Here is a 27,952-nt window from a genome sequence, read left to right on the forward strand (position 1 = left end):
TTTCCTCAACAATTAAGGTTTAGGATTCAAGTTTTAGGACACTATTGAAGGAGGACAACACTTTGGGGCATCAAAAAATAAGTAATGTTTTAAAATTTTTGTCACTGGTAAATATTAAATGAAAAATTCAGTCTTCCTGGGAGGATATGAACGTAAGTTTCAGTTTTACTTTTGAGTTTGTAAAAGTAAAAATATTATAAAATAGCGGAGTTATTCATTGTTTCCGAAACCTTTACTGGTAGAACATCGATTGCTGGCTGCTACGTTATACAAAAACTGGGAGATCTAAACAAGAAACTTTTGTTGATTCATAAACTAGAAACTATTACCTATAAAAAAGACTATGACTTTTACTCCAAAAAATCAACTTTAAACGTTTATAAAAAATGAAATAATTGAGACATTAAAAAATAATCCTACGCTACTTTCAACATAATAGTTTCTATTTAAGATAATAGTTTATCCATTAACAAAAATTATTTACTTGGAACCCACCAATTCTTACCTAGTGTGGCGACCAGTAATCTATGTTATACCCTCCAAGAACATTTTATAATGTTTTTATATTTAAAAAAATAAAACAGTAAAACTGATACTTACATTTATATCCCATTAGAAAAACTAGTTATCTATATATATCTATATAAATAATAGTTATCTATATTAGTTATCTATACAAAAATTTCTAAAAACGTTACTTAGTTTTTGATGCCTCAAGGTGGTATTTCCTCTTAATGTCGCGACGTCATCGATAATTCTATACATCGATTCTCTATATTCTGCTCGTAAATACGACACAGTAAGAGGACTTGACGAAAGCATCGCTTTCTTTACCATAAAAGTCGACTTTATTTTCGCGGAATGCCTTTCCGCGGAACCTTAACGCTGGCCTGCAAGCTTTTCGGGTATAAGGAGAGATGTATAAACGGGAGTGAGCCACGAAACTTCCATTTACCTTCCGCGATGCCAATCGGGAAACACAAGCTATACATATATTTGATTCGCCGAACTAGGAGGAACTTTATGCCAGCTAAAGAGGAAGCTTATTGCGTATTGATCGATGGGAGGATCGTTTCATTTGCGAGGAAGGTCTTTATTAAAATTTCTCAAAGGCTGGCAACAAAGTTATCAAATGCGCACATTGAATTTTTATCTTTTGTAACGGATTCCAGTTTCGTAGATTGAGAGAGGCGTAGAATTACGGAGGAGATTCTAAAAAATTTAACTAGCTCCATAATTTGAGTGAAAAAACTTCTACTGATTGTTGGTATAGCTAGTTAAATAACATTCACGCTCTTTCCATAGTAAAATATTTAAATCAAGAGTTAAAAATCATTCGATAATTCTGTGATATTCTGAGAATTCAGACGAAAATCAGATCATGAATTTTTTGCAAGTAGCGTTTGGAAATAGACTCTTCAATTCAAACAGAAGGGAAATTAATTTCTGCTTTACATTTGCATAGTTACATCTAATCGACTGTATTTTCTGCCTCTTCTATTACCGTCATTTCCATAGACTATCCAAGCAGTCACGAGTTCAGCAGTCATATTGAATCGCTTTCGATCTGCAACTGTTTAAAATGTATCAATTGTAGCGCCAGCGATTTGCAAATTTTTTCCACTTGCTTCAAAAAGAGAATTTAGATTTTCCCTCGAGCGTACCTCTTGAGTCGTTTCACTCTCGGATTTCTCTCGAATCGATCCGCTTGATACTGTCTGAACTCTGGAATTCAGAGTAATCTCACTTCGATTCGATACTACGGAAATCCTGACATTGCAAGCGATACCCGAAACTCTTGGGATCGTCGTAGCTTTTTGACATATATAAATCAATGTAGCCTCATCGTCAAATCTAGTACTCCTCTATCTTTCCCTTTCACATTCTTCCCTTATTATTTTTTTTCGCAGAGTATCACTGTAAAGTCTCTTTCACAGAGTCATTAATTATGGATTTGGCAGAAGAAATGCAGAAAAAGAGAGCCTCTAACAAGGCAAACAGGTCCACCTTCAATTTTGATTTGCATTTACAAGGTGGTAGTACGTATACATATTCCTGTCGCTAGTGACTGACCAAAAACGAAGTACAGGTACTGAATAATTTGAGACGTCCAAGTAGTTAAGAGTAAGCTAAAATTTCAGGGAGATACTTCTGCTCCTTCTTTATTAGACTGTTCGTTTCCCAAATCCATTTTAATTGGCCCAGAGGGCAGTAAATTGCAGATGTTGATCTGTGATTTAGACGCTCTTTTAGATTTAAACGGATTGTCATCGCATAATAAAAGGATTAACCGTACACCGAGTACAGAAATGGGTAATGGAATAAATTCTACTCAGCAAGGGGTTCGCTGGTTAACCGCTCGCGATACATTCACGTGATCTATGCAGACAATTCAATTGAAATTACAGCAGGTTACGTAGATGTACTGTGGCAAATTGGTTTTTCGGGTGAATACATTAATGTTGTTGCTAATCCCTGACAATAAAATTATTACGATTGACGAATCGATCAAGTTACATGTGACGCTTATTTTAATACGATCAAATTTAATATGAATATTTTAGCCATTTCGTGGTCTCTGTGATAACAATTTTGTAACAATTTTACAGGTGGATCGTGCGGAGAACGAGGAGGGCCAGGGAGGGGGTGGTCTGTCGACGTCCTCGGCGGGCTGCAGCGGTGCTTCCGGTTCGAGAATGGGCCCTGGGCCCGACTCCGGTAGCAGTGCTCCCTCTTCTGTTCCCCACTCGCTGGCAACCTCGAGAGACGAGGAGGACGACGAGGACGAGGAAAGCAGTGGCAGGCGGTCGAATGGTCACTCAGGAACGCGGTGAGATTTTTCCCTTTTTTACCCTAAATAATCCGTGACGATTTTCCCAAATCATGTCGCGCACTTTCTTTAGCATCAAATCACTATGATCTTTCCGATGTACGATTGTGACTTGAACTTAACTACCAATTGTCGTTAACAGGTCGAAGATCTACCCGTCGAGATTGTGTTGGTGTGGATTTATGCTTAACGATTTTAGCTCATAAAATCGCCTATGTTTCCTATAGGATCTATCACATCAACGCGTTTTGTTGGACCGCTACATCCTCTTTATTCATAAGGTACCATCGCTTTCGAGTCCTTTATACGTGGAATCAATTCATCCCTGATTTCTCATTTTACATCATGCGTGGGTATGACTTCAAGACAATGAAGAAAATTTATGTAAATAGTCAGTCTGTCAACAGTTATCCCTAATGCTTCGTTCAGATTAGTTAAGTTACTTGAATTCAAGCTGTTTAAAGTCAAGTAACCTTAAACCGTTTCATCAATGTGAATTTGTTACTTTTCTTGAAATATTCCTTCTTTCTACGCTCGTTATCATTAGTCAAATTGCTTGACCTCCAATCGTTAGTATTCAAGTAACTTGAAACCAATTTACTAACGCAAATCTGTAATGTTACTTGACTTGAAATATCCTTTCAAGTTTCAAATGCAATTAAGGTTCTTCCAACTTTCTTTGACTTGAAATAGTATATCATAAATAATATTAACTTATCTAGTGTAAACTTAGAGTAATAATGATAATACATTCAAAATTTCTCTTATTATTGTAAACACTCAAATGCAACGTTCTTTGACAATTTTAATATGCACTGCAATACTTGATAAGTAAAAGAAGTAAAGTTACTTGTACTCAAATTGCTTAAATTCAAATTACTTGACTATTCTGAACGAAGCATATATTGCAAATGGCAAAAGAGTTTTGTGTATAGTAACTCTTAAGGAATCGGTTCAACAGAGGGCTCCAAACATAAACAAGTTAAAATTCATTAATTCACTCAATGATCTACTTGATTCGGTGCTGGAACTTCACATTTTAACTAATGTCTAAAAAATGTAAAACATTTACAAATTAAGAAAACACTCTTTTAAACACTTAACCGAAAAATATAGATACATTTCTGCTTATAACTTCACCTATTTTATGTCTTATGTCGATACATCAAATAGTTTTGCGTTAAATGTCGATCAGTAGACATTTTTAGGTTGTATCGATTATTAAAACATAGAAGCGCCTGCAATAAGGAAACTGGGACAGATGGAACAAGAGTTTATATCGACAGTACTATTACGATGATGGTAATTCGCTTCGATAAGTAATTTATCACGATGGTGATGGTAATTCGCACGAAATACGGACCGCCACCTAACACACTCATGCATACATTTCACAGAAAAATCTGAAAACTGTAAATTATCTCCAGATTCATATTTCCACTCGCCTCTGAAATTGAAAACAGTTAAAAGCATGCATCACGAATTAGAGGTGTTGGAACGGTTTGGATGGAAGAATTCGTTTGGATGTAAATGCAAGGAAGTCGTACGATCGGTTCGAGTTTCTCTGTCTCCTCGATTTAATTTTCGCCCTTCCCTTTGACGTTCCTCGAAAGTCGTTCGTTTAATCACGTTTTTAAATGCGACCGCAGAGATACCAGCGGCCGCGCCGCTTTAATATTCCTCGAGTATTTGTCGAGGGCGTGTGAAGCGGTTCTCCAGCTCCCACGAACGTTCGCCACCCACGTAACGTGGCTTTTTACTTCCTCTCGCCCAGGAGTTTCGGCCTCGTAACATAGCTTTTTAGCTTCTCTTTCGGCCGAAGGAACGAGCCTCGCACCTGCAAACACGTACTCACTCGTACGTGACATCGCCGATAGGAGCGCGTACAAAGTGTCTCGCTAATCTTGACAAGTTTCTTTGCCACCTTTCTATTCGTTTAACCGCGCGAACTTTTCTTCCTTTACACATTTCCGCTACCCATTGTTCAAACATTGTATCCCAATCTTTGATTTCTCTTTAACTGATTTTTTTCGTTTTCTCTACGCCACCATAAAGATTGTACTCCACATAGAAAGGCGCAATGAATAAAATCGGTTTCGGCACGTCATGTCATCTTATTCGTGTCGTAACTTCGTAATCTTTTTCGCGTTATGCGACAGTTGCCAAGTGCTTTTAATACCATTAACGGGATCTAATAACGTCGATGCCGTGTCGCCTCCACAAACGAGACGCTAATTACTTTCGAGCCAATTACCATTGTACGCTCAAGTGCGGTCTGCGCATCCCTGCTGCACTTTGATGTAAAGCAGTTTTTCACCTTTAACCACTGGTCTTTCGAAAAAGTTCTTCTATCTTGTATTTGTTTCTACAATCGTGTCGATATTTGCCCATTTTAAAAAACAGGGCTCCTAATATTCAAATACAAATAATCTTATTTTTGTGTATTTGGAAGGATGACATAATAAATTCTGGTTATATTTGTTTTATATTCATCGTTATCCACCACTTGAGGGAGGATTTTCTCTGAAATATCTACCCGACACAAACATGCGGTTTGAGTTCAAAAGGGATGAGAATTGCCTACTCTGTACGATATACGTTTCTAAACATATGTATAGCAAGAGTGTACTGCATTTGAGAGTACCCTTATTTCAAGTGTCTATTGTGATTTGGAGTTCGTGGAAAAGATACGGCAAAGATAAAATGATAAAAGCGCTGAAAATACAGAGCAATTTCTCGTTGAAATTAAAATGATCGAGGCGACTTACCTATCAACTCCAGCTTCCGCCGAAAAGTATTTAATTGTCTGGTCGATGTTACGTTATGACTTTCAGTCAGACGCAATAACAGCATACCATCTGGGATCTTTAATCAAAGGTCGGGTGCTCGGGAGTCTTTGCAACAATTCTCTCAACTCCAATTCAACGAGCTTTTTTTAATGCTTGAGAGGCAACTCGGTTCAATTTCAATTCATTCTGATGCGTGGGAGCATCAAGGCCATCCTTTACTTCTTAATTCTGAAAAACTCTCATTGCTCTGCATTGAAATATGCATTTTCCTTTCACCTGTTATATTCGTAAGTATATCTTTAACCTTTCTAGTTTCTTTGGATATGCTATGAAAGTATAAAAATCAGCAATGAATAATTCAATATATTTCTTGTCGTTTACAAACATACTTACAGTCGGAAACAAATGTAAATGGACAGATAGTAGAAATGATTGTCAATGAAGTTTAATCGAAATACTGTTTAATCTAAATAATATTGTGGTATTTGTAAATTTAATTTATTATAGAAAATTAGAAGTGTTTGAGTATTGAATGAAAATATTAGGCAATTAAGAAAGTCCTGTTCTGGAAAAAAGTAGGTATCTATATTCAAAAAATGGAAACGATCTTATTGTAACTTCAAAATGCACTTGAATTTTCTTGTTTACATGATATCTATATAAATATGTATAATGAATTTGAAAATTTAGCGAAAGCAGTAGTAAAAATCGTTTTTGACAAGAAACTTATTTTACAACAGAACAGTGGCCCAAACACATAATTAGAAAAGTTGAGAAATTGTCCGAATATCCATAAATAAAACTACTTAATTTGAACTTAAGTGGCTATCTCAGATTCAGGATTTGAATCCTTGAATCCAGGACTTGAAAATTTATGAAGTATTTATTTATTTAACGTTTTAAACCTAAAGTTTATATAGCACGTACAATGAGTTCACTATAGTTAACTATAACAGTTACTTATAATTAAATTCTTATTAAACATTGTTTGAAAAAATTGTAAATAAGCTTCAAATTCTCGATATCAGGTTCATATAATAAGGAACTAATACAGATTGGAAGGCGGATCCTGTGTCTGAAGAGCATTGATAATAAAATTTCACGTACATTAAAATTTACGAAATATAGTAGATGATTTCATTAAGATTTCATTGTAAGATTTCATTGTAAAAACGACAATAGAGTAGACTTTTTTAACACTTTACAACAGCTTTCAGAGGTATAAGTATTGCATTATTAAGTATATTTCATAATTTACATTAAAGACTCATAAATAATATTCCACATCAATTAAAAACAGTAGGTATAGCAAAAAGCTGTAATAGGTACTAATTGTACATTATTTGTTTTGTCTCTTTGCAATTCTTTGTGTCATTCATTAAAGAATGAATATCCAAAAATGAATGAACGATACAATTATAAAAATGTAAACATTTATTTGAATTATTCACGAAATAATCCATACACCATATGAATGTATACAAAATAATACATATTTACATACAGAACAATAACACTATTTTAATTAAATTTCATTGACAACGATCTCTACAATTTGTTCACCTATTTTTATTTCTGTCTGTATTAAAAAAATATTCAAACCTGATTTTTCCTAAAGTGAAAGGACGTGTAAACAAATTTTATTTCCCACATTCGATTTGCTTTTACTTCGGAATCATCTCTTTTTCGGTTTTAACTCTCATTACAAGCTACTTCATTGAAGTATCGAGTAAAGTTCAAGCGCGGAAACGAGAATCAGAGAGCAAATAAAGCTTCAAGTTACACAACTAACTCGAACGTACTACCCAGAGTGCTCCATTTCCGTGCCTCGTGCGAAATATCGTATGTAGGTAAATTTCCTTGCATATCTAGAGAAGTACTTACCTATATTTGAACCTGGCATCAATTTATTACACGATAAATCTGACGAAAGAGGGATCACTATAAAGATTAAGAACCATTCCAGATTTACGATTATCGTCAAGACAAATTTTCGTTTTCAGTTTTCTATTCTAGCCACATCGCGTCAGTTTATTACAACATTTTACTACTGTTCATACAGGATGTCTGCATGGATCTCATTCATATCCATTCGCATACTTCCTCTGATTTTCCTGTCAGCATGGCTCGTGAAGCGGTGCAAGCTTCACGAAAATCTCCGTGTCGAAAATGCCGCAAGGTTTAATGACAGCGAGTCGTGTTGTCACGTAGAAAGTATACCTACAAAAGCTTCGCATCCTGACATACGGATTCTCCTTTGTGAAAAAGGGTCACGCGTTATTTTCGTTCGTGAAGCGAATCGAAATGGTGTCCTGTTAAACCCGACGAGATTGCTGTCGGATAGAGATGTTCGATATTGTACAATGCGATGAAGGTGGACAGACGAACATAGAGAAGGACGAGTATGTGCGAAATTGTGATGAGAACACGATATGGTGGAATTGAGTGCAAAAAAGAGTGAAAGACGAGTGAATTTTTATTATTCGTTCTGTTAATCCTAATTGGAATATCAATGGATAGGAGATAGTTTCATATTCACAGATGTGAATTAAACGAAAGGAAAACCTTCTGAAGTAGAATATTTTTCAGGATAAAAGAATCGTGATAACAGAAAGCAATCTTTAAAGCTCGCGTGCGAAATATCCTCGCATCTCGTAACGATTCTGACATAATGATCATGCTCTGGAAAATGATGGCATGACATTAAAAGATAAACTTAATGACTGGTATTTCCACATCACAGTAAAAGGACCTCAAAATTGACTAATAATAGTTCCTCAATAATGTAATGAATATCACTAGAAAATACAAGGACTGTTAGGACGGGAGCGTGTTTAAACGGAGTAGAAATGGTGGAAGGGTATAAAGAAAGGGAATGCAAAGTGTGGGAATGCAAAGAATAGGTTGAGAGGTGGAGGCGAGAACGAAAAGACTCCTGGTTGGTCGAACGAATGGACTGAAGTTGAGAGGAAGAGAGTGAGAGAGGCAACCCGTCGGGATTCTGTCTTCTTCGCAGGTTATCGGAGCTATTCCGCCGAGGCACCTCCTCGAGCTGCGGAGGGTCCTTGGAGAAGGATGCCCCGGGACTGAGCGCGACCTCAACGACCTCGGAGTCCTTGGAGAGCAACGGCCTCGATACCGAGATACCAGCTGCGGCCAGGAGACCTCGTAGCACGAGGGGCTCGCAAAAATGGAGTAACGTACGCGCCGTCATGGCGCTATATTCCTCCCTACGCAAGATCAAGAGGTATTTCCGTCGTTACTCGATATGGACGGTAACCTCTGAACTGCACTCTCACCTTCACAGCATACACGCTGCTACATACCTATACACAATACACGGTCACGCAACTAGACACTCTGTTTTTTAGAGATCTGTATCTCTCTTTCTCTCTCCATCTCTCTTTCTCTCTATCTCTCTCTCTCTCTTCCTCTTGTCAGTTAGCTATAGTATACACATTTTACCTGGCCTCGTTCACGATGTAAATCTGCCTGGGGATTCACCGATGAGGAAGTTCCAGCGATTCAAGTGGACAGTTCATTCTGTGAAGTGGAAAGAGATTGTAGCCCTGCAAACTGGTCTCGTTTTTCCTGCGGTTTCGGTATTCTTTCGCTTGGGGTATTCCCTGGACAACGTTCAGGGGGAATTCTAGTGAGGCATCGTGGATAGAATTTCTTTCGTCTTCCTGATAAAAAGAGCACGAGCGTTTCGCTAACTTTTACCCCTTTGGATGCTGAAGTTTAAATAGTTTCGGCACACCCTGCGTAAAGAACTTCCTATCACCGAAATACTATGAAATAGGCTACGAGTTGGCTGGATAACAGAGATCGATGCATTGAGTCACTTGGAGCGAAAAAATTAAATGTTTTCGAATTCGTTGGAAGTTGCCGGTGGTAATGCATCGCGCTGGGAGGACAGATCCGTTTCTCACGAAGCTTAATGTATACGTGTCGTGAACGTTTAAAAGGGAAACGATGCTCCAGTTTCGTCGCTCCTCGTTTTCGTCCATTTTTACTTCGTGAACATGCCACCTATTGCAATCAAGGCGACGCCACACGATAGTATTGGCTATCCGCTCGTCACCGCAACTCTATCCTCTCTGTCACCCTATCTTAATCTATAACGTTGACTTACTGCACACTATAGTACACTCTCCACTTTGTATTAGATGACATGGCTGATGGCCGATCGCTGTACCCACTTTTAACGACTGCGAACGCCTGCTTCTGTATGAATAGATTTCCTCACCGCGGTGGGAACCGAACAGCTTGTGTCCCTCAGATTTTCTTTTAGGGCATACCTATTCATAGAATGGACCATCATGTGTCGCAGAGAGTAGTCGCTTTGCTAAAAGATTAGAGAGTAATTCTGTACCTTCCATACATTGCACGATTGATCTTCCAATAGTGAGAAGCAAAGAATGAAATATATTTTCAGTGGGAACCAATTTAAGGGGAATAATTTTTCTTCCGTAATACTCACGACCATTTTATTTCGTTGACAGAGAACCACTTACTTGAGACAATACGAATCGAAATTGTTGAAACGTCAGTGGTGGGAAGATCTGTAATTGGGGAGCGGAAGTGGGAAGACCAATCCCGATCCCACGTTAGGACGAGTGCTTTGAAAATGACAGGACGATATTCAACGAAATTGCACGTGCTGAAATTGGACTGCAGCATCCTCTGGCACTTGGCATGGATTGATAGAGGATCCTGAATCGTTTCTTTCCTTAACAAAAACTTTAGAATCTAGTCGATTGAGAATTAGAGTGCATTTGAAGACCTTGCCGATAATGTTAACCTTCTAGAGATGGTCTGAGCATTGGCATCTATTTCTAAAGTGCTCATAGATGACCACTTATACCTTCTATGGTAGAAACGTTCTTTACTTTTGCTTCTTTGTATCAAAGTCATCAAGAGAACTTAAATAGCTAAGTTTCAGTATCGAACTTTTAACGCATGACGAGAAATCAAACGCAAGATTGCTATCTGTTCTTACATTTTTATTTATTGCAATAATGCGTTAAAAGTACCGACGAAACGCAGTATCTTATGCATGAGAAGCTAGAACGCGAGAAATATGATATTGACGCGAATCGTAGTTGTTAGGAAGTTTGCGAAGTTTCTTAGAGTATCCTCGCATCTGAATTGCCATGAGAAACGCTGATTGAAAAGGGAGAGCAATCGCTGAATACCTTAAATTAGAAATCTGGTAATACTAATTTGAACTTTATTCCTTGTTAAAATCGCAATGTTTGATACTACTTATCATCATATCAGCTGCTTCCCTTTTATCAGTTTGTGTGATTAGGAAGAAGCTGATTCCCAAACGTGTACTACATCACACTCACACACACATATAACATATTGACTCAACAAGACAGTACACTTTACATAAGTGTATTAACGATTAAAGAATGCGTAGTGGCATAAAAAAATTTATCTTTAGTTTCGTTCTGCCTCTGTCTAACGTACTTGATCAATTCTTTAAATGTCTCTATCTCTATTTGTCTATGTCTGTCTGTCTGTCTGTCTGTCTGTCTGTCTGTCTGTGTCTGTCTGTCTGTCTGTCTGTCTGTCTGTCTGTCTGTCTGTCTGTTTGTCTGTCTGCCTTTCATCCATCCGATGCTCTAATACTGAACTAATCTTACTCGATTCTCGTTCACTTCTTATTTCAAGCAAGATCTACCTGTCATCTGTTTTCCATAGAATTAGATGAAGAACGAAAGAAGAAACTAAAACGACGTCAATGGTGTATTTCTTTCATTCGATGAGTTTGGGGAATGAAACGGAAGTAGGATATTCATTTGTCTGCTTGCAGCAACTATAGATCATGTATATCGTGTTTATAGCAGAGACTGTGGAACGAGATGTGTCAAAGAATATACTCCTTGCAAGATTTTGCGATACGTATATCATGCATGAACATGGTTTGCGAAGGGTTCTATCAACCTACGAGTCACCCAAGAGACCGAAACATTTAGTGCGTGATTTTGATGTTTAATGAGAACACTTTGCACGATGCATCGTGATAGACACGAAATGCAACACGAGGCAAGATTTCATTGGGCAAAACTATACTACAAGCTGAGGTCTAAGCTTACCATATCTCAACTTACTCAACTTTTTTATTAATATAGTTTACTACTGATCAAATGTATATTATTTACATCTATCATTCTTGGAATGCCAGGGAAGGTGATTTTAATTAAAGTAATTTATCAGTGTTAGCGAAAAGCAAACCTTAGAAGCTCCATGTCATACAAAGACAACCATAAATTCTCCTAAGAGCTTAAGACACATTAAGAAAAGCTCCACGACGCTCTACTTAATTATGCACAAGGCAGAGCGTAATTCGTAGTATAACGGTAAAGGGTATAGTCTCTCATGTGGAATACGTTTTCCTCATTGAAAGACCCATTTGTAAAAGAATTACTTGAAAAATATAATAGAGACTGCGACTACGTGTGTCGCGTTGCAAGTAGAGTAGTTTTAAATTCAGTCTCGCAAAGTGAAAGTAGATGAAATTTCATCATTTCATCAGGAAGCAATAAAACCTGAACATAGTTTTTTTCTTCCTAAAATAATTCGAATATCAATTTGATCAAAATGAAAATACTGTTTATCTAAATGATTAATACCATGACGTGATACATATTTCCTAAGGGTTGCACAACAGTCCATATGTTTTTCAACTCGAAACGTGGAAAATATCGCGTTGAAAATCTCTGCTGATACATGACTGGCCATAACCCACTTTTCCTACATTTAGATGAAATTCGTCGTAAAATATAGTACTAACTTGAGCAATAAATATCGAATATTAATGTTAGAGGAGAAATTAAAAGTAGAAACTATAAGTTGAATCGCAATTAAATTTTGCAGAAGTTATTAGTAGGTGATTACTTCGTTAGGTACAAAACTGGGCAAGCGCAGAATTTATGACTATAACTCTACTTCTGACAGATTTATCTCTGACAAAGGGATATTGTAATCTAGACAAGTGTTTTAGCAAAAATAAGCTCTAATTATAAAAGCCGATGAAAATAAACAAATCCCACGATAGAATCGTAACAATATTCGATAATCAGTATTAAAGATATCTCCCACGATAGTGGATCAATGGTATCATAGGATATGTTTATACCCATCGTCTCTTGAATTAGGAGATCAGTTGAAGCAAAAAACTACTCGTTCAAGATGCAATCTACCTTTGTAGGATTTTCTAGCGTGCGTAGGCTCAATGAAGACCATTCAATCCGCCTTTGACTGGCGATCTATTCTTCTTTCTGTCCCCAGAACGAAGAGCAATCAGCGGTGGATGAAACTGCGGACCACGGTCCAGCTATCCTCAGCGATATCAACGATCCAGAAGAAGCCGCCGCTGAAACGCGAGGACTCGTTCCTCAAGAGGTTTTCCACCAGGCAAATCCCAGAGAGCCAAGAAACATTGGACACTGCCGAGGGTGAAGGAGACGCCACCGACGACAAGGACTCCAGTGGACGTCGACGGAGGCGGCCCAGGAGGCCGCAGAAGCCGCCGAAAACTGTAGTGAACCCTGACGAGAACTTCTACTATTACTGGCTGATGCTCCTATCCGGTTGCGTCCTGTACAACCTTTGGACGCTGATCGTGCGACAAAGTCTACCGGAACTGCAGGCGCTGGCGCCAGCAGGGTGGCTCGCGTGCGACGGCTTCACCGATCTCGTCTTCTTCCTGGACGTGGCCGTGCAGTTTCGCACCGGATACCTCGAGCAGGGCCTGATGGTCTACAATAGCAAGAAGCTGGCCGGCCATTACCTTAAGTCCAAATCGTTCGTACTCGATCTGCTAGCGTTGCTGCCACTCGACCTGCTCCAAGTGAACCTAGGCAGCAATCCCATGCTCAGGTTCCCCAGATTCCTCAAGATCTATCGGGTGTACAACTACTACTACATGGTCGAGTCGCGGACTGTTTATCCGAATTTGTGGCGCGTGTTGAACCTTATCCATATATTGTTGATCTTGGCGCACTGGTTCGGCTGCTTTTACTACTTGCTCAGCGAGGCGGAAGGATTCCAAGGAGACTGGGTCTACCCGTACAGACCTGGGGAGTACGCGACCCTGACCAGAAAATACCTTGGCTCGCTGTACTGGTCCACCCTCACCCTAACCACCATCGGGGATCTACCCACGCCTGAGACCAACGCCGAGTGAGTGATATATTTCTTCGACTGTACACACAAGCACCCTCTCCTTTCTTTTCTTGCTCGTGGTTCGTTCACTTGCTCTGACGGTTTGCCTCATACGCATTCACAGGCCCTGGCCACTCTACTAGATTTCACCAATTGATTCGGTACTTGAGACTTGAGAGAGAATGGAATGCCCGTGTCATAGGAAGAATAACTTTCCTGAGTGAGAAGTGTGGTTTTGCGAAGGCTCGTGAAAGTTAGAGTGATCTTTCGGGTGATTCATGTCAAGGATCTTACCTATGGCCGGAAGATTTGTTCTGTTCTCTAAATTAGTCCGAAGGACGTAAAGTCACGAATATAAGTAGGAAAAACTGACAGCAAAAAATCTAGCGATTAATTTTAACAATTTTTTTTTTTTTTTTAAAAACCATAATGCATAGCGTTTTGAAAGTTTTCACGTTGATTTATTTATATTTAAAATAAATTCTATTGAAAATCTCTTATAAATAGATCTAAAAATTAAAATTTATTCTTAAACGGCTTCTCCGACAAAATTGATGACGCAAATTTAGTCCAATACCGTCACACTTTGGAATTTTCAATTAATTACCTTCAAACGTTTCAATCCTGACTGCAAAAAGAGATAAAAATGAAATTACCTCACACATCCGTTTCATGCAATCTAACGCGATTAAAGGTGATAGCGTCTTCCGCACGAAAATTTCATTAAAGTGGTGCGATAAAAATGGTTAAAAAATTGTCAGTTGCTTTTTTGAAGTGTATGAAATCCGGATAAAAAGTAATACGTCATTAAATTGCTTATTGTTAGGTAACATGTTTGCACCAATTAATTATAATGCAACACACGATCTCTTGAATTAATAGCCGTTGGCTCTTTTACCTAAAAATTACATCAAAAATCAAATAAAATGATTCATATTCCTAAGGTTCCTCAAAGCGTTTTTACCTGCACTCATGTTCTTGTTAATATTTGATTCGTATTAAATTAAATTAGAAATGTGTGTACGGCACTTGCATTGAGTGAATCTAGTTAGTACAATGTAATAACATATCTGCGTGTTCAATTCTAAAATTCAATTTCGTATCGCAATCGAATAATGTGATTTTATCTTCAATCTATATTACGACGAATATTAAACAAATTTTATCAATAGCAATACAAGCGAACAGAGGGAATTCATTTTTTCCAACATTAAATATTTTTGTAAAGAGAATTTCTCAAATAAAAATGCACGCTGCAATAGTGATTTTACGTATACAAAATTATATATGAAAATGAAGTAGATGTTAAGAATCAGACTGAGGACAATACAATGCTTCTCTAAACACATTCCTGCTACCTACCATTTCAAATCAGTGAACTATAGTTGAAAATCTTAACTTTAGGAACATTTATTAAAAGATTAATTTCATTTTCATCAAAAATTGCATATCCCAAGTCGCCAATCAGATCGACTGCAAGTTGCTTCGTCTCCTCGTGAAACAGTTCGATCCAAAAACCCAGGCAAATGGAGAAATTTAAAGCACCGTGAATTACAGATACTAATCGCGTCCCAATCAGTTTCATTAATCAGGGCTTTGCCGTGCGAACGTAAAAACCGAAAAGAGAGCAGGCCATGTCGAAAGGATAAGAAAGGAGAGCACGATCGACACGCACGGGGGCTTCCATTTTCTCTTAAGTCAAGTCTTTAGCGAATTAGCTGCCTAGGAATTAGACTCGTGAAGCGGCCTTGTTGTTGTTGTGTTGGCAGAGTCGTAGCGGGCGGCAATCCCCGGAGCCTCGCTCGTCGTGGCCGACTGTCCCGGCTTCTGCAGTTCAAGCATAACGGAGGGTATCTGTATCGTTTCCAAAGCGAGAGAAAAAGAGAGAACGGAAAAGAAAAGATAATGAACCGAGATGTAGGGCAAAAGAATCGAGAGAATAAGACGATATAACGACATTAATCGGGGAGAGAGGAGAGAGAAAGGAAGAGAGAATGAGAGTGTGTCAGTGGGAAGAGTAAGAGGGAACGATGGCGAAAATGATGACCAGCTTGGGATTCAGATTGAGATTGAACGGTCGAATGGATGGACGTTGCAGGTTGAGCGACCCTGCTAAAGCGCAGCAATTGAGACTGAAAAGGACGAGGGTATGAGTGGGCGTAGTAGGTGAGAACGTGAGAAGAAAGGTTGACATGATGATTGAACAAAGAAAGAGAGAGAAAGATTGTGTGTGGGCGCGCGTGTGTACGAACATGAGGGGAGCAAAGGAACAAACGAATAAAATTGATGGCACAGGAAATAAGGGATTAGGGGACAAGAAAACGTGAAACAGGACAAAACTAATTGCTTACCTTACGACGGATAAAATGCGAAGCTTTTGAGTCAGTGTCGACGGAGAAAGCATTTCGACTTTTATTTTCTTCGTGCATTTGCATAGAGTAATAACAGGGTGAACAAAAATGGGGAAAACACGTTGCATCGTGAACGCATCATTCTCGTGAATGTAGGCGTGCAAGCGTTATGTCAATACTTGTCAATTTATGCAAGGTACACACGCGCGATGCCAGGGGAAGCTTTCACGCAGGCAAATCAGAGTCACGGTCTGTGGCTGGCATAGGCATTGATGACAAGACAAGAGACCGCAAAGCTGGCAATTATGTACTCTTTGTGACGAAAGGTATCGGTAAATAGGTGTCGGTGCTGCGGCGACATACACGGAAACGCCTTTCGATTTTGCCTTACGTTCGTGTGATCGATAAACTGCTTTCCTCTGCGCTTGCCAGTCGATGGTGAAAAAGCAGCGGGGCTACTCTGATCGAGAGAAAAAATGATAAGGAGCCCAAGGGGGTTTCTCGGAAGGAGACGATCATTACCTCTATTCGAGACAAGCGGAAAGATAAGCGAATACGCGTTAATGTCAATCATCATTGATGGATAACCGTCTTGATGAAATTGTTTTACAGTTTTTCAATTTTCACTTGGTATTTCACGCAATCTAAGGTAAAGGTACCTGATATGTCCTAGCAAAGGTTAAATCGCTGTCAATTGAAAGGTAATATGATGTGATATTTTTTTATCTAATTTGTCTCGAAGCAAAGAATGATTATCTGTGTTTCATATAGAATAGACCAGAATTGTTGACATCTACAGATTTCTAACTCAAATTTAAATACGTAAAATATGCGAAAATCAGAGGTCTAAAAAATGTCTACATATCCTATATGTCTATGCTTCTAATATGGCGTACCTAAAAAATATTGGCCAATTCATATATACATATATATATAAGCTTGAAAAGTCATTTTTACATGTATGTTCATTATTTATTACTTTATGAATGTTTCTTGGCAAATTTTTATTGTTGGAATTATATTCAAAGAATGGTTTTATTATAAAAATATAGAAATAGATACATTTTTAAAATATATTTTATTTCTTAAGACATTCGAATTTACATATTAGACAAACAAAGTCTACTTTCATGTCCACATCTAGTAAATACAGAATTGAAATGGAAATATTAGAGGTAGGCCATATTAGGAACACCTATACTCATAATACAAAAATACTATTTTCATTAACAGAAATGTTTAAATTGAACAAATTGCTCAGCGATATAATTAATTAGGTGCTTCTAATGAATGTTCATGTATACGCACAAGTTTTAAACTTACCTTTTCCGAATGTGATGTAAAATTGTTGCAAGCAAATAAATGTTTGCGCCTAGTCAGATTCACTGTAATATTTCCCCTTCGCTAATTGTTAATCATATAACACTGCAATTGCAGTATGTTTTCCTACAGATATTGAAGTACTAATTCAGTAAAAATGCGATTAATTTTACTGCTTAGTGTACGATATATTACAAGTGACCATATTAGGAACATGGACAGTATTCGGTACCTTTACCCTATACGAATCAGTGAGTTGAAAAACAGTACAAGTACAAACTTTGCCACTTTCAAATAATCGCGAAACTGTATCTGGATCCCGTAGCGAAAGTGTACTAACAATAAGTCACATGAAAAAAAGTGGACTTAAGAAGGTAAATGTCCCAATATCCGAACGCTTAAGATATCAAATATCCCAGTTCGTGAACGACCTACATGCATATCGCGATACCTGAATTGTGACGTCCCAGTAACTGTACTATTTTATGATACCACATTATGTTTTTAATTATATCATAATTAACAATAAAATGAAGTAAAATTAAATAAAATTTAATTTAAGTTTAAAATTAAATAAAATTAGTGTTGGTATTCAGGTATCGGGAATAGCTTGGTCGGCTACTTAGACATTTACCTTCAATTATATAAAATACATAGAACTGCCAAGGTTCATACTCACCGATTCATACTCAAGTTATACTTCACTTTGTCACCCAGGACTAGAGGCAAAATATTCGACAGCGTTGGGAGCAGATGCATAGAATTACGATTACATTCATGAAATCGTTCAATTCGAAAAGATTCGCTTTTCCTCCATACAGCCAAGTATAATTAGAATGTGATCCCATTTCACCACGGGTGCCCACACACCACTAGTCAATCATTATACTTGAAACGCATGAATCAGGCGCCAAATGATCCTAATGTTACCACTATTTGTCACAACGTGCTGGGAATCCTAGGACAGCTCGTGATTCAACGGGGAACAGTGGTACAGTTAATTACCATTTGTCCCGTAATTGTCAGTGGATACGTGATGCCTTAACACTTCATTGAGCGTGCTTTCAATATCACTGCTGGCTGAAATGCACATTGTACAAAGCTACGGTCTTTTATATAACGTAGGTATTTCCAATTTATTTCGCATTTTCACTATGTAAACTGATTTCCCAGGATTCCATATTCTAAACCGCGAATAGTACATTTATTTGAGATGATCGGCAACAGGTATCAGAAATTTTAAATCAGAATCAGAGTTATTAATTGTTGAGGATGTGTCTGACGTCCGCGTGAAATGTGTCTGACGACTTATTCTACTGACAACGCTACGACAGATCTGATTAATGCACATCACCAGTAAAATAAGTCCCAAGTCAAACACCTTCCACGTACATTTCCTGTATCTTCTTTTTTATATCTAAAGCAGTTTCGTCATTTTTCATTTTCGCCTTTTTCATTCTGGGATATAGAATCAACTCTTCAAACTTTTCCTCTCAATCCTCCTCCAAGAAGCAAAGTTTCAGAGGAAAGAGAGTGAAGCGTCAGTCGATGCACTTGTCTTTAATAAAAACGTTTGGTGGAGAGAAAATACGGTCAGGTACAGGCGCGGCCAATCGAAGCTAATCGCATTGGAACAAATAAAATAAATCGAGCTCGGAAGTGAGTTCGTTGTAACTTTTGCCCAACTTCCGACTCGCGCAACTTCGCGCAATATTTAGCGTAGCCTGGAAATCTTTGGTTTCGTGTGCACATGAATTTCAGCGACAAAACCACGTCAACCGAATTAATAACACGCCGGCAAGCACATTGGTTGCCCGGTTGTATTTTCCATGGAAAAAGGAAGTCGGGCAAGCGGAAAACGCGACGACGAAATGCGCAGCAGTTCTAATATCATTCAGTCGTTGTAGCTGACCAATTGTTGGTTGCACATTTTCGCTGCGCGTTCAAGACCACCGGTTACTGGGTCAGCTTTAACCGAAAGAGAAATTAACAGTTTCCAAAAACTCGATAAAATTTTTATTTTTATACTGAATGAATCCATCAGGTTTTCCAATCCTACTTGCGTCAGTGAACTATGAAATACGTCAACTCATTTTTTGAGCTTGATTTGATGAAAATAAAAAACAAACTGGATAACCTTTGATCATTATGCACGAAGGGATGCATTCACTGTTAGAGACGATTAAATAATTTTTTAAGGCAAACAGCGGTAAAAGTCCGGCCTGGAAAAGGTCCATCTTCAGAGAGTTTAAATCCGTCTCTTTAACAACCCGAATACCCGGAAGTTTCCTCGAGAGATTTCTTACTTTCAAGTGCCTCGCCGCAGCGCTTGGAAAAATAATTTCAGCGAAATGAAGTCGAGGAAATTGCTTTGATTAAAATATTGAAGATCGAATTCAAATGAGACTTCGGTGACCTGGGTCAAGGTCAACTGGGATACTGTGCCTGAAATTGGTTGAGGATGGGGAATTTTGCAACAAAACATTTATTCTTGCTTCCTTCTGAAGTATCGGGAAATCTCACTTTTCCAATCGCTTTCACTACTCGTTTGTATGCGATTGTTTCGGCTACTGGCAAAACTTCACACGTGCTACAGACTCCTAGCGTGCTTCAGTGTTACTATATTCTCGTGTTTACAAGCTTTATTACATTTGGCTAATGAGTAATAGGTTTAACAGTTTGTTCGAATACATGTATTAGTTGCAACCAGGAAACAATACTTATTTATCTAATTTGTGATTCATCAAACATTTTTCGTATTTTAAATTCTGTACCAGGAATATCAAAATCTCAATGTTTCAAGTAATTTCAACGAAAACTGGGTCATCGAATACATTTGCTTTTAATCACATTATTATTCGGTCCAGCTCTATGCTAGAAAATGAAACACAATCCCAAAATATGTTTTCTACTGCGTTTTACTAACCATCGACTGGGTCGAAAAAATTGTCATTAGGATACACAACGGCAAGAAAAGATAATCCCTAAAATAATTTTTTTTTGTTGACCCGCCGGATTTCGCAGAGTTTTAGGGGCATCCAAGACGAGCTGACCTAGCGGATATTTCCAGCTCTCGAAGCCCTGGCAGCACGCCTAACGACACCGCCGCTTAATGACGAGAGACATAGTTGCATTCGAGGAAACTTAAAGCAGAGGTCGTCAGGGTCGTCAAAAGAGCAAAGAAATAGCATAACGACGCAATGGAATGTCATCAACAGTCAATGTTATCGATTTTTAATGCTCAAATTCAATCTTTAGATAATAGAAATCTCTCCTGAGTCTCAGTTTCCATTGTGCATGTTTCTCTAAAGAGTGTCACGTCAATAGCTAAATAAAATATAATTCATAAAACAATCTTTATTTCAAAATTCGGGGACACAAACTTCAAAGATTTAGACAGAAGTTTCGCCCCTTCATGAAAGGGAGGGAAAGGCAAGAAAGTGGAGAAACAATAATGTTCCTTAAAAAATAAGTGATACGTCAGATTAATAAAAAAAGAGGCGAGTTTCCATGTGCTTCGCTACGCATGTAGAGTGTGTGTATGTGTATGGTTGATGTGGGCGTCGGAGTGCCTGAGTAGCAATGGATGAGGAGAGTCTGAAACACGGGAGTGGCAAGAAATCGCTCAGAAAAATGTACATTTCGGGGAAATAGAAACGAAAACGTGAAGCTTCGAATACACATAGCCGCTACCCAATCCATTTAAATCATGAAAGACATTGCGAGCTGTTGGGCCGTTTGCCACAGAATATAGAAATATCTATGATTGTAAGGCAAAATGAGATAAGTCATATTTTCCTTGTATATTCTAGATATATTCACGTTCGTAGTTCTGATTCTTAATTCTATATTATGAACTTGTACGTTATTACCTACATTCAATTCCTCAAAGGGAAAAGGCACTTTAATCTGATCTACTTATGTCAAAAATATAATTTTCATCTTGCAGTCTTCAGCTAAACCAAAAATTCAATTTCCTTGAAAATTGTCTTGCTCACATCATTTTGCCTCACAGCCACAGACACGTGAATACCTACACCTACCTATGTCACTCTTTCAGAGTGAACTTTCAGAAAAGGGAATTGTTGCTCCTGAGAATTGCTGAGGATTCAATTCTTCATTTATGTACATTCTTTTGTGCGAGGGTCGCGCGACTGGCAATGAATAAATCGCGATTGACGGTGAAAATGTAAATAAGAAAGTAATCGCATAATGTAAAGGACGTGAGGAAGGAGGGAAGGAAGGAAAGAAGGAAGGATGGAAGGAAGAAAGAAAGGATAATGTAAAAGAGAAAAAGAGGAGAAAGGCTCCGGTGGGGGCCGCTCGTCCATGAACCGAGGACAGTGATCACATCCTCCTTGGACTGATCGGCTCTTTTTCTCGCTTCCTGATCCGTAGGTACGTCTTCACGATAGTCAGCTACCTGATCGGCGTCTTCATATTCGCGACGATCGTTGGACAGGTCGGGAACGTGATCACCAATCGAAACGCGAACCGCTTGGAGTTCGAGAGGCTCCTCGACGGCGCCAAGACCTACATGAGACACCACAAAGTGCCAGGAGGTATGAAGAGAAGGGTTCTTAGGTGGTACGACTACAGCTGGTCGCGGGGAAGGATACAGGGGGGCGGTGACATCAACACGGCACTGGGTCTACTTCCTGATAAACTCAAGACGGAATTGGCTCTACACGTGAATCTCTCCGTGTTAAAGAAGGTTACAATCTTCCAGGTAAGCATCTTTCCCCCTCCTCTAATTATATTCTTGCTGTGAAGTACACTAATGTGCATAAGGATTTAGACACTTTCATGTTATTGGAAGTTCGTGACAATACCTACACTTTTTTATTTATACTAACTGTTATCAAATGGTATTCCCATTAGTTTTTGTAAACCTTGTATAATCGTCTAAGATGAGGTTTGTAGCTAAAAGTATATCATAGAATTTTACTTGCTGCATTTTAGATATTGCAATAATGAGATAGTGTACCTAAATATCCCAATATCTAGATGCTTAAAATGTCAAATGTCCCAGTAAGAGGAGAAACTAAAAATGCATGACTCGATACTTGAATTACACCTTAATAGCTGAATATACTTTCAACTAGTGACGTCACTTTGTAGTGTCGCTAGTGGTGATCACACATCAATTCGACACCAAATGTAAAATACATTAATTTGGAAAAATAATATGTTCCCTTCTCTACGACAATTGGTTAAATATTGTACTATGTATAACTACTGCGTAGAACAAAGAATTCATTTTGAAACGACAGGAGTATACATTGTAAGCATGGTTTCGCGGACTCATTTTAACTCTAACAGAGAATTATTATTTTATGATATTAATTTTTCCTTTTACTTTTTATACGACACTGGCCAATCAAATTGCAATACTTGCTAAAACTATTATTTATTGAATATAAAAGTAATTATAAACGTAATACCTAAGTTAAATATATTTAAATTATTATACAAATAAAAATTTCAAGTAATAAAGAGTTAGATTAATGACAAATGACACAGACGATTATGTACTTCTCATGTGATAGTTAAACCAAAAGCATTGATGTTTGCTAGGCGGTGTAATTTTAATTTTCACTACTGTACATTAGAATTTTCTTTGGAACATTAGAATTTACATAAAATGAGTATTATTGTTCACTGTATTAGATATCGAGACATGGTCGGCTACTGAGACATTTACTTTAAATTTTAGACGCACGTGCAATTTACACAAACTGGTTTGTGCATGCTAATTTACAAATGAACTGCACTTACATGTTTTACTGGCACATAAATACTTTGTATATACAAATTGTTGAACTATAAATATTATTTTTCGATAACCTAGGGGCAAGTTTCATTATTGATTCGTAAACTACTGTACATTTCGGCTTGTAATATAATTGAAGAACCAATATCTCTCGATACTCGTCATCCTAACGTATTTATCTGTCCAGCCTGGCATTTCGCTCTAGGTAAGATCGATACTGAAATACATGCAAACGAGGCACTTTATCGATCACGTTAATGGTAATTCCAGCTTAATTCAGTATCTACGAACAGGATTCTCATACGAGGTAACTGGCCATATGATGAATTTTTCCTGTGTTGCCGATATTTAATTTAAATCATTTATCAAACTTATGGATAAAAAGGAACCCCTCAAGAAGGACATTTTTCTACAATAAATTTATACGTACAGGACGTACTTGTGGATTGAAAAAATGACACTCTTTGAAAAAGGCATAAATGCAGATCTAAATGAAGACTGAAAGTAGTAATTTTGATCCTCTAATTAATTTAATTGAAAGTAATCACAATAAAAAATACTTATAGGCAGACTTTCATTTTTACATAAAATTAAATGAATGTTTTATGATATCCAAATTTTGCGATGGCCTCTCGAACTATACAATATGTAAAATTGCAATTAACCTGGAGTCGACTATTGACGATTCTTATTATTTAGAATTGCGTACGTTGGATACAATAACAATAAGGGTAGAATATTGATCGAAACTGAAACAATGATCTACCAGTAGTCTGCCAAAAATAGTACAGTTATCTATCAAACGGGCGCTTCAGGTTTGAATCTCGAGGTATTAGGAATAATCCAAGTTCAATATTTATTTTATTTTTGTTAATACTTTTTATATTGATGATCGTCGGTTCTTAATAAAAGTTTCTCCGCAACATGCAACCAAAGAAGACTTTGTATTTGTTATTTTATGGGCTATAATGCAGCTGAAGATAGGACAATTTCAGTTTCGCTGGCTAACTAAACGCGTAAAACGAAGTTTGCGTGTATAATCCCTTGGTTAGACTGGTTAAGGGTCGTACAAATTATTTGAAATTCTGCCACGGGGTCAATAAGGAACTAGGGTAAGGTGGTAACAGATGTCAAGAATTGGAATAGAAAAATTTGAAAAGTTTACGTGACAACAGTAAGACGAATCCCGCAGCAAGAAGTTCGAAGAAACAGAAGAGAAACTTTGTTCGTCGAAAATGTTACGGAAACTCTTCGAGCGAAAGAAAAAGGATCGATCTTGTCGTATCGATGAAGTAAACCTGATTGCACTTTATCGAAGTGCAAAGTAATTTGAAAGACATTTCAGAGGCACTGTGATGCGAATCTTAACAACTGAACGCAGAAGTACCTACAGTATGGACCTTAAACTGATTTTGAAACGCAAAAGGTGTGAGGTATTGCGGCTGAAGCGGAAATAGCTGACTAAAAGCGTGGCCTTTGTAGTTACCTATAGAATTAAATTTAGTTTCCACCCAACAAACAATAACTACGAGACCTGCCACAGAAAAACGGGGTCATGGATAAATTTGTTCACAGTGACCAAGAAATAAATATTTCTAATCGACGTTTGAGTATCTATCATTCATATTTAAGCTCTCAGCTATTCAAATATTCACAGATTATCCCTATTCCAAATCTTCCAAAGATTTCTTTTTTCTTCATCCCGCTATATCTCCTGTACTTTATTTTTAACGTGGCGACTGTGGGACATAGAATCTACACTGAAGAGTAGAACCGTCTCATAACATATTCACACAATGTGCCATTTAAATATTAAACAGTTTCAACAGTCAAGAGAAAAAATTTTCTTCTCTAAAGCATTACCGTTTAACTTGCCCGAATAAGAGCTGCAGTGTAATGTGTAAAAGGTTCGAGGATTTCATTTGGACCTTCCTGTCTATTCGAAATCTTTGTTCTCTGGGCTGCAATTGAATGATAGAGTACGACGAAGACGTAGGACACGTTCCAGCAATATGTGACGAAGATATAGATTGTCCTAGATTCGAAAAATAGCCGACATCGAAAGCATCTGGCACCATAAGACTTCGAGAGCGACGATTTTTTCACATCATCGAGCGTGTCTACTGCAAAGCCCACAGCCGTTTGTCACGAGAGTGTTGGTTCCACTGTCTAACCGCGAGATCAGAAATCTTTCATTCGAAGGGGAATTGCTCCTGCGAAAATAATGTCAAAAGAATTTCCATTATTCGGAAGCAATTGTGCTCCATCTTCGAGAGATCGAAAAGAAGAGGCTAGGTCTTACTTGAAACTACTGTTTGCGTCTTTGAAGCTGCAATGATCGACTATTGTGGAAGGAGGTCATCAGAAAATAAGAGAAGTGTTGGTTGAAGATCGTACAGAATAAGTGTGTTTTAAGAAATTCATATTCAACAGAGCAAAAGAATTTATTTTTTGAAATATTGCTTGAGTACTGACCTACTGCATGTACGTAATGTAACAAATTCAGTAGTTACTCGATCGAGAGTCGCGACTATCCCCCCTACTTCGTAAGTTCTTCCTTTCCACAAATTAAGTTATTAAGTATTTTTGTTATAAATAATCGGAAGAACGTTGTGTTCGATATCATTTTCATCAGGAGAGCACAAGGAATCGATTAGCGCTATTTACGTGAAAATCTATTTACAAATATGAAACTTCAATTTTTCCTAATTCTTAATCCCTAATGCTATGGTTATCTTTTATGACGTCATTGATTTCGGATGTCGAGCTCGAGTATCGATGGAAGCTTTTTTTTGCTTCTGCTCTCGTGTACCAATTATCTCCGCGGCTGAAAGCAAGGGAAGCCGAATCGACTACCAGTCACGATAGAGGCTGGTCAGACCTGAGCCCAGCCCTAAGCTGCGGCACTTGATCGAGCAAAATTACTGTTTTTTCCGATTGAAGATGAAATTTTTACACTTTCAAAATACCATAAATACTTCAAATAAAAAATGTTTCTTTTTTTGAGATTCTGAAATATTCTATAAAATTATACGTCATAGTTTCTTCTGGTGGAGAAACAAAGACATGCGTAAAGATGCATCATCCCTAAGAAATCGATGAAAACTTTATTATTGTACAGTCTATCGACCAATCGTGGAGATGTCAGACCTATGCAACAAAATTCAGTCATGATCGTTATAATCTATAGATTATAGATTAGAAATAACAAATTATTTAAAACTTTTTGTTGCAGTTGTCTGCGATCAACCCGTTTATATGACTTTTAATTTCAGTGATAGTTTATATGACTTTTAATTACAGATATAAAGTAGGGAAGAATATTTAATATTCTTTTATTACCGTATCACATTGACACCTTATTTGTTATTTACGTACGCGACACAAATTTTTATCAATCGTATTTCAATGGAGCTCAACAAATAAAGCGAAATTATTCGCTTTACAGGTACGAGTGAAATAAATTCCCAGTTGACCTTTAGAGACTTCAATCAAAGCGTGAGGGAACATTTTGCGAAACAAATTATATCTTTAACTAATTTAATGTATGAAGAAATTATTTACTTACCTTTTCCCTTGTGTGTTTTAGGAATGTCAACCCGAATTCCTGCACGATCTTGTGCTAAAAATGAAAGCGTACATATTTACGCCTGGCGACTCGATATGTCGAAAAGGTGAGGTCGCTAGGGAAATGTTCATAATAGCGGACGGGATTTTGGAAGTGATCAGCGAAACGGGCAGAGTTTTAACTACCATGAAAGCAGGAGACTTCTTTGGGGAAATTGGAATACTCAACCTGGACGGATTAAATAAGTAGGTACCCTTAAATCGTGCAGTTCATTTCTCTGCAACATCTTAAATAGAACAAAGTTCAAGAAATCTGCCATTTCGGCTTATTATTTTAAAGCCCGAAGGTTTATAGTACATTATATTTTCTAAGAGTTCTCTGCTCATTTTATTCAGCGTATGCAGAAGAATCACCAAAATTCATGTAACAAAAGAACAGTTGGAATTGCTGCAGAAATGAAAACACAGCAATTGTCGAAGGACGAAATCGATAGAACTGCCTCTTAACTTCGCTCCCTTTTATTTTTCCCGTTTTGTAACCCTGGCACATATACAACTCGCCCTAGTTTCTCAATTTAGTGTTTTCTACTTCTAGAATATTTCAAAGATTGCTCGATAATTTACCATTATGTGGAAAAATTCGTCGACTTGGAAGCAAAATGTTAAAAATAAGAGGTTCAATTTTTCTTATGATGGAACATTGTTAATTAAGAGTCAGATCAGAAAAGAATTATTAACTTTTTCTTTCCTTCTGTAGTTACAGGGTATACAGGATGTTCGACGACAGGTATCAAAAATTTCGAGGGGTGATTCAACATGTCAAAATAAGACAGATGAAGATAAATGATATTACGTTACCAGCTTCGTTTCTGAGTTAGTGTCTGACTTAAAACTTATTGTACTGACTTCGCTGTATCTGATCTGAGTAATGCACGCTTACAGTAGATTATAGTTATTAGACACTTTGCAAAAATTAGCAACTCTGAAACGAAACCTTCAATGCAATTTCGTCATTCTTAAATTTTCGTCCTATTCTGACATGCGGTTTCATTAAATTTCTGATACCTGTTGTCGAATATCTTATACATATATCAATCGAAATGAAAATCTTATTTAAATTCTGCATTTTCCTCTGGTAAGAAAT

At 37.6% G+C, this 27,952-nt stretch overlaps 1 protein-coding gene across 2 annotated transcripts in view; it reads left to right on the top strand.

The window, feature by feature from the left end:
* LOC143185331 (uncharacterized) overlaps window positions 1-27,952 on the top strand; it is a 73,605-nt gene that overhangs the window by 36,923 nt on the left and 8,730 nt on the right. Inside the window, exons 2-6 of one of the 2 annotated variants that reach the window (XM_076388277.1) lie at window positions 2,610-2,830; window positions 12,922-13,815; window positions 15,567-15,647; window positions 21,867-22,197; window positions 26,831-27,054. In XM_076388277.1, the coding sequence (XP_076244392.1) occupies window positions 2,610-2,830; window positions 12,922-13,815; window positions 15,567-15,647; window positions 21,867-22,197; window positions 26,831-27,054 (1,751 nt within the window). The remainder of the gene's footprint in view (window positions 1-2,609; window positions 2,831-12,921; window positions 13,816-15,566; window positions 15,648-21,866; window positions 22,198-26,830; window positions 27,055-27,952) is intronic. The other variant, XM_076388278.1, reaches the window with a different exon arrangement.

This window comes from Calliopsis andreniformis, chromosome 10, assembly GCF_051401765.1.
Source record: "Calliopsis andreniformis isolate RMS-2024a chromosome 10, iyCalAndr_principal, whole genome shotgun sequence".
Classification (NCBI taxonomy): Eukaryota; Metazoa; Arthropoda; class Insecta; order Hymenoptera; family Andrenidae; genus Calliopsis; species Calliopsis andreniformis.